Below are 19347 nucleotides of genomic sequence, written 5' to 3'. Positions count from 1 at the left end.
GCACATGTTTTATTTATGCCAAATCACAAACATGGATCTTCTCTTCTGCTAAACTGTGCTGGAAAAGGAAATGCATGTGTTCATTCCTTGTGTTCAGAGACAGAGGGTCTGAAGCACAGCAGTGGAAAGGGACCTGGGGGTCCTGGTGGACAACAAGCTCAGTATGAGTGACCAGGGTGCTACAGCAGCAAAGAACAGCAACAGGGTGCTGGGCTGCATCAGCAAGGGCATCACCAGCAGAGATGAAATCTACTCAGCACTTGTTAGGCCACACCTGAAATACTGTGCTCAGTTTTGATCCCTGCTATACAAAAAAGATGTGGCCAGGCTGCAGAGGGTCCAGAGAAGGGCCACAAAGATAATCAAGAGACTGGGCAGCCTGTCATGTGAGGAAAGGCTGAGAGAACTGGGTTTGTTCAGCCTTGAGAAGAGAAGGCTTAGGGGAGACCTTGTCACCATGCTCCAGTATTTACAGGGTGGCTACAAAAAAGATGGAGACTCCCTTTTTACAAGGACTCACACGGAAAAGATGAGGGGTAATGGGTACAAGTTACTCCCGGGGAGATTTCAGTTGGACACAAGAGGAAAATTTTTCACAATGAGAACAATCAGCCACTGGAATAATCTCCCCAGACAAGTGGTGGACTCCTCAACACTGGACACTTTTAAGATTCAGCTAGACAAGGTGCTGGGCCATCTTGTCTAGGCCATGCTTTTGCCAGAAAGGTTGGACCAGATGATCCTTGAGGTCCCTTCCAACCTGGTATTCTATGATAATCTCAGTTTAAATATTGTTCTACCCCTTTCCTCCATACTGACAAAAGCATTCCTCTTTAAAGATTCTGTTCTATTTTTCCTTTTTTTTTTTTTCCCCCCCCCTTCATTTTTGCAACATCAGACCTCAAGGGAAGAAGTGAGGGGAGGAAAAAACCCTCTGGAAGCCTTTCACATTTCTCTTCCTCACACCCCCACAGGGGTTTCCCACCTCTCACATGTCTGCCAGACTACAGCTGTTTTGTTTTCCCCTTAATCTGATCACTCACCAGGGAGCAGAGGCAGAGCATAAGCAGCAGTTCAACAGCAAATGCTCCTCGCTGAGAAGTTTTCATCACACCCACTTCCCTCTCTGCACCAATTAAGATGAATCAGCCAAAAGCCCATCTCTCCAAACCACCTACAGGTGAGCAAAGGCCCTGTCATTAGGCAGATGAAAGAGCAGCTAAACAATTTTGACTGCCCTTCCTCAGATCACCCGCCAGGACCGCTTTTCCACCCCATGCATCCCCGATGGGCAGGGAAGCAGTGCTGCCAACCCCGCTGCCATAGGAAGCAGCTCTGGGAAACAGAAGGCTGATGCACTTTTTTCATCAACAAGGATCAATAATCTGTTGGCTATGCATCAAGAGCTTGACTCATCCCCAGGAGAAAGCACAACGTGGGAAGGTTTCTGATGAGCACTGTTCAGTCCAAGGGCTTTAGTGCCTGCAAAAGTTACCAACATGCAGGCTTTATGTTCCCATCTCTTCAGGATGCTGATGCAGAAGCAACAGGCAGGGACAGAGCTCCATCAGAGCCTCCAGCTGCTCAAACAACCTCTTGTGCAGGGAGAGGTATTGCTTGTACACCCCCAAGCTATAGATCGAGATGGTCCTACCTCCTTCAGCCGCAAGCTCCTGTCACATCCCTCTGAGGTTCAGCAGGCTGGTGTTTGGCAGAAGGTGAAGTTCAAAGTCCCAGATGTGGGGCTGAATGTCCCCACGCAACAGGACAGGCTGGAGGGGGGCAGGCTAAGGGGGGATGGAGTTGCTGCCTTCAGCTATTTAATGAGTAGGTGGCTACAGTGAGGCCAGAGCCAGACTTTCCTTGGAGGTTCACAGAGAAACAACAAGCAGCTGGTTACAAGATGCAACAAGGGAAGTTACAACCAGATATAAGAAAGACAAAAAGTTTGCCAGGGCCGTGATTAACTGCCAAAACAGGGACCCTGAGATACAGTGGAGGAATTTCCCTCCTCTCTGGTGATATTGAAATTTGGCTGGAGAAGGCCCTGAGCAACCCAAAGTTGGCCCTCCTTTGTGCAGGAGGTTGGACTCGAGCCCTCCAGAGACCTTCCCAACCTCAGCATTTCTGGGAATAGGCTGGGCATGGGCAGCAGATGCCAAAACAAGGCAAGAGGAACTTCTCACTACCTCCTACCACCCAGAGATTTATCTTGTCAAACAGTCACAGTATCAGAGCTGTTCTTGTGCCATCACACAGTGCAGGACATCCTCGGCCTGCAGGCAGGAACCCTCCAGCCCCCAGAAGGATTTTTAAGCATCATTATGTAACTAGAGCAGCCCTAAGCCCATCCCAGTATCAGCATAAGCAGTCAGCTTTGTTCCTACTAAATCTGCCTTGAGGTCTCCTCCCAACCAATATGAACAACAGGCTCTTATGAGAAGCACATTAGTAACCCAAGAAGTTACAGGGGAAAGTACCACTTCTGGTTCTGCCTAAAACCAGATCTTTTGTTTTTGCAATTTTTTTTTCTTTAAAATAAAAGGAAGTAATTGCAAGGGAAAAAATGCTAAACTTTTGACTTTACATTTCACTAGTCAAATACTGGCAAAAATGCTAGTATCTTGACTTTGGGCTACCAAGTGTCTTGGGCATCAAAGCACAGGCTTTTCTGTGCCTACAGAAGAGACACTTCATGGGAGAAGCTGAGTTGAAAACATCCCTGCAAGGGCTAAGGCAGGTAGGGTTTATCTGGAGTCACCAAATAACCCCAGTGTTGGGCTGGGAGAGGGATCCTACTCTGAGGTTTCTGTAATGGGGGCATGATCCTGCTCCACAGGGTCCTGAACAGTGGAAAAATCCCTGTCAGATTGGGCATTAGGCCAGACTGCTGTTTTGTGCCCCTGTGATGTTAATGGTGAGTAGCTCAGCTTCTCCAAACTGTATCTCCAACCTGTATCTCACTTGCTTATGGCTAAGGGCCAGGACGACACTCCCCAGACTTATCAGCCTCTCTGAAGCTTAACACATTGTGTTACTCACCCCGGTACGGGTTATTTGATACTTGGCAAATGAACTCTCCACCTTGCTTTTGCTTCATACCTCCCATGCACTTGGATTTCCAATCTTGGCTTTGCTGAGCTTTTTGACAGAAATGGTCAAGCCCTATAGAACTGGTTTACAGGGCAACACACCCTTTGGGGAAAGGATGCTTCATTTAAGCTCCTGTAGAATAGCCAATATTTACTATTTAGCTGACACTGGCAGGTCTTTGCAGCCCTGACATCCTAAGCATGGCCAATGAGTCCTTCAGTATTGCACAGAGCCCATCTGCCAGCCTGGCCCTCCTCATCTGCTGCAGCACAAGAGGCAAACAAGACCTCCAGCCTCATTAGCTGAGCTCTGACTGGAGTTGAACCACCTCAACTTTGCTCCAAGCATGGCCTTTTGGAGAGAAGCAGGATGCTTCAATAGAGACAGCAGAGCTATTGAGGAAAGCACAGCCCTGTAAGCATGAAATATCACCAAGCACTTACTTTGTGGATACACTGCCTCAGCAAAAACAGGGTGAGGATGGGAAGGACCCTGTGGGACAGCAATTGACCAGTCTTTCCCCCCATTAACCCATCAGAGGATCACAGCACTGATGGAAAACAGGCCAAAGACCAAATTACTCATTTCCCCCCAAAGCTGCAGTAGAATTTGCTTTCTGGGGTGATTTTCCACTGCTCCCCCAGCAGCTGTTCAAACTGCTGCAGCTGCTCTTACTAATGCAGCATCTGTCTCTTACATGGTGCTTGAGACTTTTTCCTCCAGGAAATACTTAAAAAAGAAATCTATTGGTTTAATGAAAACACCAATAGTGTTCATCCAATTGCATCTTGCTCCTTTTTGCTGCTACAGGAAGACAGGAGCACTGTTTCACTAGGGGCTTGGCTAGAATTACTCCCTTATTTGGGATGGAACAAACTTTCCACCACAGTTAGTGGCAAATATTCACTTTCACCTCTTTTGAAAGCCAGAAAGCATTTAGCAGGGTGGGCAGAAAAACATCTCCATCCACTGGGACCAGATTGGTTCCCTTTGTTTCACAGCTACAAATCCAACACAGGGGTCAAGGCATGCTTGGCAGCTCCTGCCTGTTGCTTGTGCAGCTGATAACTGGTATACCTTTGCCAGAAAAACAAATTTGCCACCATTCAGATTGATTTAGATCCCTGGTTTAGGAGTCGGTTGCCTCATTAAAACCAACATGAGCTCTTGGGGCTTGCAGGAACAGTCCAGTTAAAGTTTCCTAAGCTGCCACATCTCAGCCAAGTGGTAGAGCACACCCCAGTGCGGATGTGAGATAAAACTGCATTGGCTTCACCTGTACATTTCCCCTTACATTTGTCATGACTCTGCTATCATGTAGCAATTCAATTTTGGTGGCTCAGTTTTGCATACAGGCCCTTAGGGACCAAGCACAAATGGTTTTTGAGATCTGCAAGCAGACTCCTTGCTTGAAGGCAAAGGATTGCCTAACAAACCTGATCCCCTGCAGACAGCTGAGCATACACAGACCCCATTATAGAGACTGAGCCCTGGCTCAGACATCTGCCCATCAGCTCATAGCAGAACCACATCCTGGATGAGTTGCAAAAAGCCTCCAGTCAGTGATACTCAGAAAAATCACTTCCAGTTTTAATGAAATGCATTTCAAGTACCCAACTTCCAACCAAAATGTAGTTTAAACACAAGAACAAGTGGCTGTAAGTGAACACATGGGAAGCACCAAGAGCTCTGGACTGTAGCGACCTGAACATCAACCCTAAGATGCCAGAAGGCTTTGCTGCCAATGTAACAGCTTGCTTACACCTGAGATTCACTGGTATGTAGGTTAACTGTTTGCCAGGTACATACTGATATCACTTTTCTTCTTCCCCTCCCTCTGGAAAGCAGCAGATTAGGCAACAGTTTATACCAGCCATCCCTGCCTGCTCCATGCCCAGCGGGAGCAGACCGGCAAGGATGCAGCCTGATGACGAAGCTGTCCTCCCACACAGGCACAGCTCCAGCAAGGTTGGTACCACCCCCCAGCACGCTCACATCCCACCGTATTCTAGGCCAGCCCCACCACCAGCATCATCCTTTCCCAGTGCTAAATCTGGGGCTGGACAGTTTAGTTTCTGCTATGGATAGTGAGCTGAGCTAGAGCCAGCTGAAGCAAGTAGGGAAAGGAAAACATGGCCCCAAATGAGATGTCATCTCTCAGATCAAGGTTTAACCACATAGGGGTGATTAAAGAACCTCATGCCAAAGTGAATTTCATCCCTTCAATGTGAAACCTGCTCTTTAATCCAGCATCATCCCCTCCCTCCTCCTCCTGCCATGTCATCCACTCCCTCCCACAACATTTTTCCATTTTGATTATGTTTGTGCAATTGCACAATTTTCTCCTCTCTTGGAAGTAAAGAGAGCACAAAATACCCTGACAGGTAAAACCCTGAGTTTTTTACTTGCCTCCCAGCACACCCCTGATCCAAGCCCAGGTCTTATACTGCAGCTGCCTGTTTTGGTGCGGTCATTGCCTTGCGTTTCCCCACCAAGCCATTTCAGAAAGTCTGAAAAGGGCAGCACAGCTCCACTCCATCAAGGAGATGGGATTAGATCTAATCTTGTTTAATCAGCACAATTAAGGCTCTCATTCAATCTTCTTCCTAGACTCCGGAAGAGGAAAAGATCCAAAGCACTCAGGAACTCTGAAGAGGAATTAGAAGTTCACTTCAAAGTCACTGCAGTCAGGATGAGTGTCACAAGTCAGCAATACCTGTTTCAACTAGAAACCGGGTGTTTTCTTTATATACAAGAAGCACAAAATGCCTGTATCAGACTTTCATTAGACAACCCCCCAGCCCCACCCCTGCAATGACTGCAGCAGCACGTAAAAAAAAAACTTTCCAATAGCACCAAACAAGCACGATGTAACATAAGAGGCACTGTCTCAGAATTCAAAGTCCTCATCGGCCATGTCGATTGCCCAGGCAAACTTCTCCCTCTGTGTCTTGTTATAGATCTTCTCGATGGGCACGCCGAACTTCTTGCACCTGTACAGACCACAGGAGAGCAGTGGGGATGTGCTACCGATCACACTCTGCTCCCACCACAGCAGTCCTCTCTGCTCAGGGTACAGCATCTTTCACCCATACAAACTCCTTAGCCCCAAGCTCCTTAGCAAATTAACTTTGTGCCACTGCCAATAAAAACATGCAAAGTGACCCCTTCCTGCTCTAAACCCAGAAGGAACATCCTGCAAACCGTTATTTGTAGCAAGGGAAACCTTAGATTTAGATTTTACTGGCCTCCCCAACACCTCCAGGGTTTGGACAGGTTTCTCTGGGCAGAAACAAAGTTTATTCCTTTCCTCCAAAGACTCAGGCACATGTTTATGCCCCTCCCCAGGCAGTGCTAGGTGATCTGCATGTCTCTAAAGGAACATTTTCCCCATAGCATGCCCAAGACTTACCAAGCTATGCTAATCCTGGGGTCCAGGTAATTCAGCTTGGACGTGCCCAGAGCTATCTGCTTGTTCTCCTCCTTATCTGTGGCCTGGACATTCAGCTTGTCCAGCTGCTCTTCCAGCCGCTTCAACAGCTTCTTTTTCTTCTCCACATTGCTGAGGGTAGAAGGAAGAGCAACACAGACAGCATATTAAAGGGGAAGAAGCAGCAGAGGTAAAATACAGAGCAGTCCGTGGCAGCCTGGGAGCGCAATGGGAAGTCAACAAGCTTCCGCGCAAAGCAGCCTCTACACTCACTTTAAATCCTGTAGGCTCAAGCCTTATAAATACTCCAGAATGGCAAAGTGGAAGACGCCATTAAGCACTAACCCATTTCCCAAGTACATTGGCCTCATAAGACACTTTTAAAAATAGAATTATTATTACCAAAGTGGGGCAAGCACAAAAGCCAGCACCCAGTAGAGACCACCTCCTCAAATCCAGGCTCCATGAACAATGACCATCTCTGACAGCCTCCTCTGCATCTCAGCAACACAAGCCATAAGCAGAACACAAGAAACCCCAGAGTAAAACTTAAAATACAACCCTTGTTTCTCTTTTTCAGCCTTCTCTCGTCTCTGGACATTAAGTCACATTTGGGCTCTGGGAACAGGGAGCAAATTTGGACAGACCCCATACAATGACTACTGAAGAGATCAGATAGGCCACAATCCATCACTCAAGATCCACCCCACAAGGCAAACATGCATCAAGGTCAGTCTGTGCGTTGCCAGCTTCAACCTCAAGCTAAGCATCCTTTACACCATGGCATTTGTAGGATGATTTCCATCCAGCAGCTTGGGTTGAAGTCTCAGTATTCAGTGAGGTGTGCCCTATCACAAAGAAATCCTCCCAGATGAGCTTTTTGCTATCCTTCCGTTGCAAGGAACCATACACAAGACCTCCACCCATCTGCCAGGCTGCCATGGGACAAGAGGCACCCAATACCCGCATTTCTGTTCTGATGAGCTGCACATAGGCTGTTGGACTGCACCATCCCCATCTGCAGGCCCTCTGCAAAAGAGGATCATAAGCAAGAGTCACTCACGCTTCTGCTTTGGCATCTTTTGTGTCTTCAAACTCATCTTCAGCTTTTTTCAGCTCTTCCTGGGCTTCTTCCACCTGTTGCTTCTTGGCATCGATCTGTGAAGGTAAATACAAAGTCAACTTGTGCTCCTGTCCTCCCTGTTTCAGCTGCCTCCCTCTTTCCCTTTCGTTTGCCACACCACTCTTCAATTTCTTACCAGCCCTACTCCATCCCCAACAACTTGTCCCTGAAGCACCTGCTGAGCTCAAGCATTTCTTAGCATCTTGCAAAAGATCCTCACAGCACAGATGCCAGAAACACTTGCAGCTCTTATCTGTTCATCTTGTGAAACTGCCTGAGACTGACTGGCTCATGACAGCACTGGAGCCCTCTGCAAGTTCCCAAGCTCACCAGTAGAATGTGAACAAAAGCTGAGGACAATTAAAAGTGGTAGTTTGAGGCATTTCCATAGCAGATCCATGGAATTTCAGCCTGTCCTCCTGTGAGCAGCCAGACAGGAAAATCAATTTCCCTGGTCCCAAGCCAACCATGTCAAACCTGTACCATCACAAGAGCACCCAGCTTGGTTTGAAGTCACCAAGTGATTAAAAAAAAAAAACACCAAAAAACAAAACCAAACTATGACAAGTGTGATTCATCCAGCATTTGATCTTAGCCCATCGCTCTTCACCTCTGGGTTGCTGATGTCTCTGCACCAATTAAAAAAAACACTATTCCTGGTTCTTTCCCTGCCATGCTTGATCAATGTGATCTCTATAGGCATCAGGTTATTCACCCTCCTTCTCCACATCCCCCCAAAAAAGATCAGAGGCGAGATCAGGTCTGGGGACTCTCAGTTTAGTCGGTCTCACCTTAGCCTGGAGGTTCTGCATTGACTTCTCAAAGGTTTTCGGTGTAGACCTCTGATGATTGCACAGGATGGCCACAGCTCGGTTAGCTCGGTTGTAGGAGAGGAGCTTTCCCGCGACGTTGTCTTCAGCTGGAAATAAATGGAAACATCATTAAGTCTCCTTTCTGGAAGGTAGGAAAGGCAGGGAACAGACCAGAACAACAGCAAGGACGTTCTTTGCCTTTCCCATCCTTTCTCAGGGGAGAGCAATAGTGGTTGAGGAAATCGGTGATGGACATCGCTGAGCCCACTGGCCACACAATGCAGCTGGTGATACCACGAACCCTGTTAGTAACTCACAGTTAGTGAGTGCCTTGAGCTGCTCCTGCAGGGTGATGGAGGCATTGTACGTCCTGAACACTTTGGCGCTCAAACCATCCATCAGACTCTGGAGGTGTCTGTTCAAGATGGATGTCTGGAGGAAGGAAGGTAGGACAAAGTGAGGGGGAAAAGGAAGAGAACAAGCAGAAGCCAGGACAATAAATCACTTGCTCTTCAGACCATCTTCTACCTAAGCAACCAGATTAGGTATTAAAAAAATAATCTTGTGTAGCTTGCAGATCTATTTGGTGGATCATGCCCTCATCTACCAAAAACTGGAACAAATTCCACCTAAATCCACAAAGAATTTATCTGGAAGTCAACAATTTCTGCCCACCTATGTCCAAGAGGATACATTTTGCATCCAATATCACATCTCACATGTATCACATCTGATACCTGTTTTACAGAGTACGTAAGCCTGCAGTTGGAGTGGACACAGAAGATGCTAAGAAGAGTCATCCAGTGTTTGGAGGAAGCCTTACATTTACCAAGAAAGCCTATGACAGATAAATCTTATATAACCAGAGAGAAGCAGCCTCTTCAGAGGAAGGATGGGCAAGTGGCTTTGTAGGGGATGCAGGCAGAGGGGGAGCATGTGTGGCAGCACCCCATATCCCATACTGAGGAAGAGGAGGCAGAAGGTTTTTACAGGGGAGTAGCTCAAGAGGGAAGGCTGCAGCACATCTCTCCAGCACCCTCGTGTTCCAGCAGGCTCTCATACTTCTGCCAAGCCCAGGCGAGGTGCGAAAGCGTCAAACAGCTGAGGTTTGACACCTCCAGCAATGCCTCAAGCAACATGTTCGTGGGCAGGCCTTCCCAGGCTAAAAAAAGCCCAAGCAGATGAGTTAGAGGAGGGAAGGAGCAGGAAGCCACATCCTTAGCAGGGACACAGGTTACTCATGGGTCCAGGCAAGTAGCCAAGCCTACATCCAGAGAAGCAGAGATGCTACCCGTGCAGGAAGAGGACAACAAGAAGTATCACAGCATCCCTACAGGGTGTTCAAACTGTTACAGTGGTGTCTCTGGAGAGGAGAGAGTTAAAACCAGGGTAAGGGATGACACTGATGCAGCACCACAGCCTGGGAGCCTGAAGGCTGGACAGGGGTGTCATGGGTTTGTTGCTGCTCCCTCTGGGCCATCAGTGCTGTTTCAAAAGTTTAGAGGTGACAACTCACATTGAGCCTGTCAAAGAGGTCATCTGATGGGTCCTTGTTTTTCATGAAGAGCTGCAGGTTCTTGAACACCTAGAAGAGGAGGAAAGGATGGCCCTGGTCAGGGACAAGATGCAAATTTCTCCCAGACATCTCCCTCATCTCCATCAGCTTCCTCATCCAGATTCAGACTTGTGTAGTACACAACCTACCACACCACCCACCTTCTCAACTTCAAGGGCTGCCACTGGGACCTCAAAGTCACAGGCCATTTTCCCAGATCTCTGCTATCCCTGGCACTCCAGTTTCCCCACAAACACCATTAAAGTAATTTATCCCATGGGCAAAGCAAAAAATAAAATATCAGTGAGGACAGTTCAAGTCCTAATGCCCACCTGTCAACTGAGGATGTTCCAAGCAGGAGGAAAGACTTCTCTCCCACAGTTCATGGACTAGAAAAACCTCGAAATCCCTACCCCAAAGCTCCTCCTCCTGCTCCAGGGTCAGCATGTGTGTCCTCATCACCCAGCACTGTTGCATCTCATGAGTGTGCTGCCACTGTGGTGTTAAAGCTCAGGAGGCATCTTTGCAACAGGTTTCAGATGCAGATTTGAGACTGATAACCACCGAACAAACGGAGCCACCCAACCAACCCTGCACCCAATCGCCATACAGGCCGCTGCCTCCATTTCTGTCCCACTCACCATCTTCTCCACCGACACTTTGTTGTAGTAACGGATTGAGTCTTTCCCAAGGAAATCAAACTCCACCACATGCTCCTGCCCATCCAGTTCAGGGTGCAGTCTGATGTGCTCCACACGCAGGGAGCAGCAGCCAACCGTGTCCGCAGTCTCCCCTTCCTCCTTCTCATTGCCAGCTCGCAGGGCCAGCTGGAAGGAGACAGCAAGTCATCCATCCCAGTCCGCCTCAATTCCCCTTTCCAAGGTTATTAAAGTGGATGTGGACACCAGGGGCAAGGGAAAAAAAAAGGAGCTTTCTCAGGACAGTGCCTCACTGAATGGCTGCAGGGACTCTGGTGGAAACCAAGCAGTGATTGCCTCCAGCAGATTATTGCAGTGCTCTAGGAAACCCTAGAATATCCCCCCAGAGTAAAGTTATCCAGCTCCCCAGTGGGGTCTTTGCCACCACACAGATACACACATGCAGATAAAGCCCAGGAAGGACAGTACAGCTCCTGCACTGCCACACAACTGTGACACAACAAGTGACAGCAGATGGTAGGAGTCACCATCCTCCATGATCATTGCCAGATACCTCATGAGGAGCAACCCTGGCTAGTACAACCAACAGACACCAAAAAAACCTACAGGCTGGGTAGATCAGGTAAGCTAAGCCCAAACCTCAACAGGGACTGGGGACCCAGCAGCCAGGGTGAGGCTGCAGATACCTTATCAATGAAATAGAGGGCCACTGCTCTTTGCCGCTTCTTCATCTCCTTGGACTTCCAGTCGGCTCGGTACTGAGCACGGATTTTGTGGACAACATCCTTTAAACGCCGGGCTACCTCGTATTTCTGCCAATCCTTCTCTCCCTGGAAAGAGAGTCTGAGACATTTTCACCCAGTGCCCCATCTTCCTTCCACCCCTACCAGTCAAGCCCTGTTCTGAGAACACCTCCAGCATCTAAATGCTGCTTAAACCACATCGTTTTCTTGAGAAAAATCCACGAAGAGTAAAAAAATCAGAGCAGAAACAGCTCATCTAGGGCTTCTGTGCCTTCTCCTGGCTGTGCTGGACCTGGGGTTCTGGCCAAGTCTGAGCTGCTCATGGTTTGGAGGTGTCCTCCACCAGCTAGCAGCCAGCACACAGCCAGTGAGGAACCAAGTGGTCAAGTACTACATGGCCACAGGCTCTTGGCCACCACCAACGTGGACTGACACAACGCGCTTGCTCAGTTGTGCCCAACTTACACAATTTGCTTATTTGCTTTGAGGACTGGAAACAGCTTTAAATCACTCTTCCCTCCCCACAGTGTTCACTCCCTCCCTCCTATGACACTACAGACGGTGATCCCACCCCTCCCTAACCCTTCATTTACTGGCATAAATTAATTCAACCCCACAGACTCTGGTCCCTGCAGGACCTCTCAGCCCCTGCCTGGCTTTCAACAGCCTTCCCTGGACACACATGACCAGCACAGCACAGGGATGGCTCTACCAGTACCAATCCATCCCCTCGAATAGGTTTAATGTTTAATACTCATCTCTGTCCTTTTCTCCTCACCATTCAATGGCACACCAATTAATTTTTACACCCTTTTTTGGGGGGGAGTGTGTGGGGGAAGAGTATATTTTTGCTGATGTGCCACATCTCTGCTTTCCCCTGATCTTTCCACCTGGCAAAAAGCCAGGGGCCCAAAGGCAACAGCTCTGCCTGAACAACAGCATCACTCTAACCTTCAGCTTGGAGCTGGGGTTCAGCATGATGTACTTCAAAGTGTTCTGGATGTTTTCTGTCCACGAGGCCAGCCAGGTAACTGTGTTGTCAAAGCGCACCTCCTTCCACTTGTGCCCTTCTGGCGGCTCAGGGATCTTGGAGTCCCTGTGGGCAGAGCAGGGTTACAGCCCTCAGACCATGAAGAAACCAGTCATCAGCTCTACTGCTTCTTCACAGTGAGCCAAGGATAGCCAACACATTGGAGCATAACTTACAGAAAACGTACAGCCCACCCCAAATTGCTCCACAACATGATCAGCTCTTTATCCTTTGGATGCTTGGGACAATGGGAGAACTTCCTGGGCTGGTGGGGGTTTTTGAATCAAGCCCAAAATGTCTTCATATGGGTAGTGTAAGACCAATCCAACTCATGTAACTTGGAGGTCAAACAGTCTTACCCCAATCACTGCTTTTCCTCCCTCCAAGGATGACGCTTCCTCCTCCTGATGCTTCCAGACAGCATGAGGTACCCATAAAATGAGGAGAAATAGCTCATTTGGAAGGAGAACAGGAGGAGGAATACAGAGAGGTCCCTTCTTCAAAGGGGTCATAGCAGCACTGCAGTGTTTGTAGTCAATGTCAGGTGAACAGCGTGGGTGCGAGTGACAGATGGGAGCTGCTGACCAGCTTCCAGGCCACTGCACATCCACAGAAAAACTAAAAGTCAGACCTAAACGCAAAGCAGACATCTGGAGGTGACCAGGAGGCAGTAAAAGGGCTCCAGTGAGTTCAAACCTCAGGGTGTGCAAAGCAGTGATTGTAGAAGATAACAAAACCCCATGGCAGCTCCAAGCAGCAGAGATGTGCTGTTTGTCCCAGTCCCAAAAGCAGCCCCATGACTTCAGCTCTTCCCATGGCAACTCACTTGCTGCAGTTGATGACAACATCCTCCGGCATGATCCTCCTCTTCAGCATGCCCATTTTGGGGTGGTCACCACGGCCACGGAAAAGCCCTGGCGGCTCAGTTTTGAAGTTGCCTATCTTCTCCCGGTGCCCATCAAGGATGCAGTACCCATATTCCTCCTGGATCTTATCTGCCTCTTCCTTCAGTTTCTGAAACAAGCACCATCCCACAGGATGAAACCAAACCCCTAAGACTCATGCCTGCCCTCACTACATTCCTTTTCCTGGGGAAAACAAGGCTGGAAAGGCAGAGCTCAAAGGGTTGGAGGAAGAGATGAGCATGGATCCAAGTCCACTCCCAACTGATGGCTCATCTCCGTCCACTTTGCAAACCCTCACAGTGATGCTGTCCCAGCATGATATGCTGATGGAACAACCTGTGCGCCACCAGTCCCTTAGCAAGGTCCTCCATCCTCTGGACAGGGCAGGACCCCAAACTATGGTCCGAGGATGACTGGTACCTGCAAAGCCATGAAACATGCAGCATCTGCAGATCAACTTAATGAAGAGGGTGTGATGGTCATGGAGACAAAGTTGGTCCAAAGAGGTCCCAGGTAAGGGCATAACACCAGAAAAGGAGAAAAGCAGGAGCCAAAATACCCCAAGCTGGTCCCAAAACATATCAGCCAGTCCCAGATGTCACAAGAAACAGTCCTCACCTGCTTCTCCTCTTTGGAGAGTGCTTTCCGTGCCTCACTTTTGTCCACAAAGTACTTGTGGATCTCTCTGAAGTCACATTTGTCCAGGTCCTTGATTATCTTCTGTTCATCTGAGGTCATCTCCTGAGGAAGAGATGAGAGGGGCTGGGTAAAGCCAGGAGACAAAACTGGCTCTTCACAGGGCTGCTGCCTTATGCCTCTCCTTCACAGAAAAGGAAATAGACACCCACATGCCAGTTCTTTAGAAAAATCAGAAGGAAGCAGCCACCCCAGCTATCCTAGCCACAGCCACCCAAGGGCAGACAAAGCTGCCATAGCAGGAGGCCAGGCTGCCTCTGGACACCTGAGCCTGCACCCACAGAGAAGCAAAAAGCAGCCAGCTCTGGGGTGAAGCAACCTCTAACCTCTGCTGTGGAAGCAAGTGGTTCCCAAGCATCCCTGCAAGCAGCCCACAGGGACTGCAGAAGCAGCACCAAAGGTATTCGGGGGGCACATAAACTTGCCCTAGTAGGGGTCTTGCTTTTATTTGGGGAGAGAGTGGTGGTGCTGTGGGAGCATGAGGTTAATCCTTCAGAGGGACGCATGCGCCAAATGATTTGCGAAGCTGTTTGCAAGACCCAGCACCTGCTTTCTTAGGTAGCATCGCTAAAGTCAGAGAGAGCACAAGTGTCAACCTCAAGGATGTTGCAGACAGCAAGCCCCAGCCCAAACTCGCAGGAGGCAAGAAAAATAATCATATAATTTAGAATATCATAATTATATGTTTATAAATAAAGGACACAAAAAAATCCCTCATCCCCTCCATCCCACACCGCAGCTGGGGACGACAGCTTTCATGCTGAGTGTTTAATGTTGAGGACAGACAGCAAGGAAGCCCTCACAGGAAGGTACCTTCCTCCAGTCATTGAAGAAGTTGTTCTGGAAGACCTCCTTGGTCGTGTATTCGTGATCAAGCATTTTAGCATAGAAGGTGGCAATTTCCTCCGTGGCCAGGCTCAGCTTCAGGGGTTTACCTAGGAAGGGAGGGGACCTTTAGCATCAGTTACAGGAACAGCCCAACCCCGCAGCCCCAGGCAGTTGTTTGGCGAGTCCCCATGCTCACCACAGTGCCGAAACAAGGACCAGGGTTAAGATCAGACATTGGCAACACTTTGGCACCCCCCTGCACCAGGCACAGCCTCATCTGCGGATCAATACCCAGAGCATGTGGCACACCAGGATGCTGTCACAGCCCATCTGCAATCACACACTTCATTTTCTTTTCCAGGAGAGTGGAAAACTTGATTTATGTTAAGGTCACTGAGCCACAGGACTTTCAGCAGCCACTCTACCATGATGAGTCTCAAATTAATGGCTCCACAGGACGACACAGAAAGGTTTGCTTTCTGACCATGATCACAGCCAGAATCCCACTTGGAGAGGTTTTATCTCAACTACTTTTCCACACAGATGGAGCAATCATGGGAAGCCTAAAGCTGAGATTTGTGCAACAGATACAGATGCAAGAGCCTCTCATGTTTGTCCAGTGGATCTTGGATCATTTCTTGGAGGTGGCAAAGCCTCTGTCCTCCCCTGAGTTCTTTGGCTTGAGCAATGAAGTCTAATGAATCCAAGGAACATCTTGGCTCTTCTTAGGAAGCCAATGCTTTGAAATAGCTTTCCCAGGCAGGCTGCAGGAAAAGCACCCTGCAGAGCTCCAATGGATGGTTTAATTCTACCTGCACCAGACACTGTTTTTTGGGGTTCCTGACCCCCACCTGTGCTGCAGGGCATGGTGGGTCACAGCCTTATAGCAGTGCCGTGACAACCTACATACACTAGCCTGCCTAGTCATGGTCCCTTCCTACTTGGGGTTGATGCCTGTCCACAACAAACTCTTTCATCCAGGAATGGTGACACCTTTTAGCAAACAGGGCAACATCGCCCAAGATCCCAAGCCGAAAGCACCAGCCTAGATGCACACAACATGCAGATGGGTCTCCAGCGGCTCAGAGGCCACAGAGAAGGTCCAAACCCTACGCAGGACTACATACAGCTGCCAGGGCTTTTCCTCACAGAGACAAAAAAAGTTATCCGACAGCCCCATTGAAGTCCCAGCAGTGCCCTCTGGTGACAGCTTTGACAGACACCTCATTTCCCCAAATCGGCCTTTTTTTTTTCTAGTGTAAAAAAAAACTACATATAGGAAGCCCCACTGAGGGGGCTGAGGAAGACCAAGATCCCATAGGACTGCGGTTCCCTCCCATCTCCAGCATCACTTGGTCAAGCCCCAAGGTTCTTGTTGCCTCCTTTCCTTGATCTGTCAGAAAACAGTTCAAGGCTGAAGCTGAGAGCAGGGAGGAGACAGCCCAGCAGGTATGGTAGGAAACCAAGGAGTACAGCAGAGACCTGGACCTGTCCTGTCAATCTCAGCCCTTCACTGATGCACTGAGTTGCTGTAAGACGATGTGTGGTGGCCCTGAGGACAACATCAGAAGCCATGACCAGGAGCTTGGAGCAGCCCAGCCAAGCCCTGCAACATCTTGACGGGCGAGTGATGTGTCAGTCACTGAGGCCATCGAACAGGCAAACTGCAGCTCTCAAAAGCACAACCACATTTTCCCAGCTTGAGGAGAAACCATGCATGAGCTGACTTAAAGCTCAAACCCAAAAGGCATCTTAATAAGTAAATTTTTGCTTTCCTCCAGTCCATCTTCAGAAGGGGTACACAAGGATTTCAGGCACGCATTGCTTCCCCTCAAGAAACTTAGGGTCCGGCCCCACCACTGCATGTCCTGCAGCCAGGAGAGGCTGTGAGCAGACGTGCAAATCCCAGCTCCACACATGGTCGTATTACAGCACCCTAAAACCAGCTGCAGGCAGCCACACAGGAGCCCTCACCCTGCTCAGGGTGCTCCTCATGGGAGGGAATGCATGAAGCACCCTGCAATCATCAGGGGCTCATTAGCTCCCCAATAACCCTGTAACTCCATGTGCAAGACGCTCCAGCTTTAACCCAGGGTTCAGGCTTTATCCAATGGAATATTTAAGCCCTTTAATAATTTGTGGTCTGCAATACTTCCCCCTCCATACAAGAGAAGATACCAGTTCTTTGGCCAGGCAGAGGACACCCCCACAGGCCCCACATCCCATCACAAAGCTGACTTACCATCGTAATAAAACTGCACATCATCAGGCAGTGGCTCATAGAGGGGGGCGAAGTAGGGTCCTCGGTGCTCCAGCTGGGTCCACTTCACCCCATCTTCCTTCTTCTCCTCCTCTTCCCACCTGGGACAGATGCACAGGGACCTGTGAGAGCATCCCAGCCCTGGGGTCTGAAACCTTCTCCCAAGGTCACCCTGGGAAGATACTCTGTGACCAGTGACCGTTGCCACAAAATGCAGATAAAATCCTGTTATCTCCGCTACTGCCTCAGTTTCCCCATTCTTTGAAACAAGGAAGACTGCAATGCAACGCAGGGAAAGGTGTCTTGAGGAAGGGGACACACTTGTTGCGGTGACATGGAGGGACACAGGGGGAGAGGGAAGGAATGGATCAAACTCATGGGCACAGGCAGAGAGACCCCACTGCTGAGCCACAAAGTTGGCACAGAAGGGGCTGCAAGCACCGAAATACACCCTCCCCTTCCCTCTCCAGCCCTCACTGCTTCCTTTTTTTTAAAGAGCACCCAAAAAAAAAAAGAGGCTCAGAGGTTCACGTGCATATGCACACAGGCAACACACAACATTCATGATTACTTATATCTATGATTTTAATGCAAATGAGATCTTAATGCACTTCTCCCCCCTCCAGGATTTTAAAGTCACTGCAAGCCTTAGCTATGAAATTAAGTTTTTTTTAAAAATTTAAAGTAAAAAAAAAAAGTCAAAACACCCACCCTGAAGATCAGGAAGATAGCATTAAAAGAAATAACCCAGGTCAGGGGCAGAGGAAGAAGTCTGCTGGAAGAGCGTTGCTGAGAGCAGCGCATGGGATCTGCACGCTGCCGCTCAGCGCCAGCCAGGCTGGCACTGGTCCCTTAACCCCAGCATCTCTGGAAAAAAAACAAGGATTGCTGGGAAAACACAGCAATATTCCACCCCGGAAAAAGAAAAAAACACCAAAACAAACAACAAACAACAAAAACAAACACTCTAGTTTTCCTTGCTCAGCAGTGCCCCGGAAGTATTTTTGACCTTTCTCCTCCGCACGGGAAGTGGGGTGGAATAAATCAATCACATCAAAATGCACGTTGAGCCAGGAAAACATAGAAAAAAAAGGTATTAAAGGAAAACCAACAAGCTACAGAAAACTTGAGAGAAAGCTTCTCAGAGACAGGCAGCCGCATGGGTGATATGCGGAGTGCTGCGAGGGCTTTGTCTCTCCTCCCAGACCCATGCGATCCCCAGCAGAGCATCGCCCACACTCACCGGCTGCAGCCCCCGGAGCTTGACCGGAGACAAATGGGATTGAACCGAGGGTGACGGACCCTGCGGTCAAGCACCGAAGTGGCGAGACGTCGGTACATGCCACCGACCACCCACAGAGACAGCGAGGCTGGTGGGTGCCCAACTCACCCCAAGCATCTTGCCCCAACAGTGGGGTATGGTGGTGGTGGGGCCCAAGGCATCGCCATGAGAAGCCACCACTGTGTCCACGCAGTCCAGGTTGTGACACTGCCCACGTGCCAAGGCACTGCAGCCTTATGGGAAGTGTAGTCCTGCACGTGTTTCGGGGCAAAACTGCTGCAAATCGAGCTGATGTTACGTACCAGACTCTCCCTTCTGTGCCATGCTCCAGCCCCCCAAACTAGGAATTACTTCACAAAAAAGCCACACAGTCCCTCTTTTCATGCCACCCTGTGCCCCACAAGAGCTGTCCCAAAGGTCTAGGCACCCATGGGCACCCCTGTCTGGGATAACACCCTAACAGCTTCCCACAGCCCAGGTTTGCAACAGGCTCCAAAGCATCCAGCCCCCTCAACCCCCCTTCTCTGCCCCAGCTATTGGGGTGCTCTGGGAGACAGTGACACCAAGTGGCTAAAGCCACTGCTCCCTGCCACCTTGGAAAAAAGTACAGCAGCCATCAGACCCACTCATATATCTTTTTGCGATGCTTTCCTGCCAGAAAGCTTGCCTGGAGCATCCAAAAAGTGCTGAAAATAGGGGGGGGGAGCATACAGCCCCTTTATATCCTCTACAGCCCCCGCTGTGTTAGAAGCTGTTTTATTATAGGGGGTTTTTGAGCAAATCATCTCCTTCCATGAGCCATGAGCATCTCCCTTCCCTGGCTGGGCACCAACAAAGCCATTTCAGGAAGAATACATATTGTATATACCGTTACAAGAATTAAAAAACCCATTATACAAATACTACTGTGTATTCAGAACTTCCCTTTATC

The 19347-nt window shown here is 49.1% G+C and overlaps 1 protein-coding gene across 5 annotated transcripts; it reads right to left on the bottom strand.

Annotated features, from left to right (window-relative positions):
* Positions 1 to 4662: 4662 nt before the first annotated feature.
* Positions 4663 to 18608, bottom strand: TOP1MT (DNA topoisomerase I mitochondrial). 5 transcript variants are annotated; one of them, XM_074829636.1, is made up of 15 exons: positions 18378 to 18608; positions 17846 to 18001; positions 17117 to 17235; positions 14860 to 14981; positions 13969 to 14091; positions 13272 to 13459; positions 12367 to 12511; positions 11359 to 11502; positions 10655 to 10840; positions 9975 to 10043; positions 8776 to 8890; positions 8438 to 8565; positions 7587 to 7681; positions 6506 to 6655; positions 4663 to 6086 (listed from the first exon to the last, which is right to left on the bottom strand). In XM_074829636.1, the coding sequence occupies exons 4-15, from the start codon at positions 14923 to 14925 to the stop codon at positions 5984 to 5986; spliced, it is 1512 nt and encodes a 503-aa protein (XP_074685737.1). In that variant the 5' UTR covers positions 14926 to 14981; positions 17117 to 17235; positions 17846 to 18001; positions 18378 to 18608; the 3' UTR covers positions 4663 to 5983. The 5 variants fall into 5 exon arrangements, with proteins under 5 accessions (XP_074685737.1, XP_074685466.1, XP_074685557.1 ...); XM_074829365.1 differs by lacking the exon at positions 17846 to 18001; XM_074829456.1 differs by lacking the exon at positions 17846 to 18001 and having other exon boundaries at positions 18525 to 18600.
* Between the last annotated feature and the right edge of the window lie 739 nt (positions 18609 to 19347).

The sequence above is a fragment of the Strix aluco genome, chromosome 1 (assembly GCF_031877795.1).
Source record: "Strix aluco isolate bStrAlu1 chromosome 1, bStrAlu1.hap1, whole genome shotgun sequence".
In the NCBI taxonomy this organism is placed as follows: domain Eukaryota; kingdom Metazoa; phylum Chordata; class Aves; order Strigiformes; family Strigidae; genus Strix; species Strix aluco.
Note: the sequence above shows the minus strand (reverse complement) of the source record. Positions and strands in the feature narration are given on the sequence as shown.

Bases quoted from the DNA above. Each gene is read 5' to 3' on its own strand.
- TOP1MT (XM_074829365.1), bottom strand. From the start codon at position 18,475: ATGTACCGACGTCTCGCCACTTCGGTGCTTGACCGCAGGGTCCGTCAC. The intron at 17,236-18,377 runs GTGAGTGTGGGC...CATCTGTCCCAG, and splicing joins AGCTCCGGGGGCTGCAGCCG to GTGGGAAGAGGAGGAGAAGA. The intron at 10,841-11,358 runs GTATCTGCAGCC...GTCTCCTTCCAG, and splicing joins CCCTCTATTTCATTGATAAG to CTGGCCCTGCGAGCTGGCAA.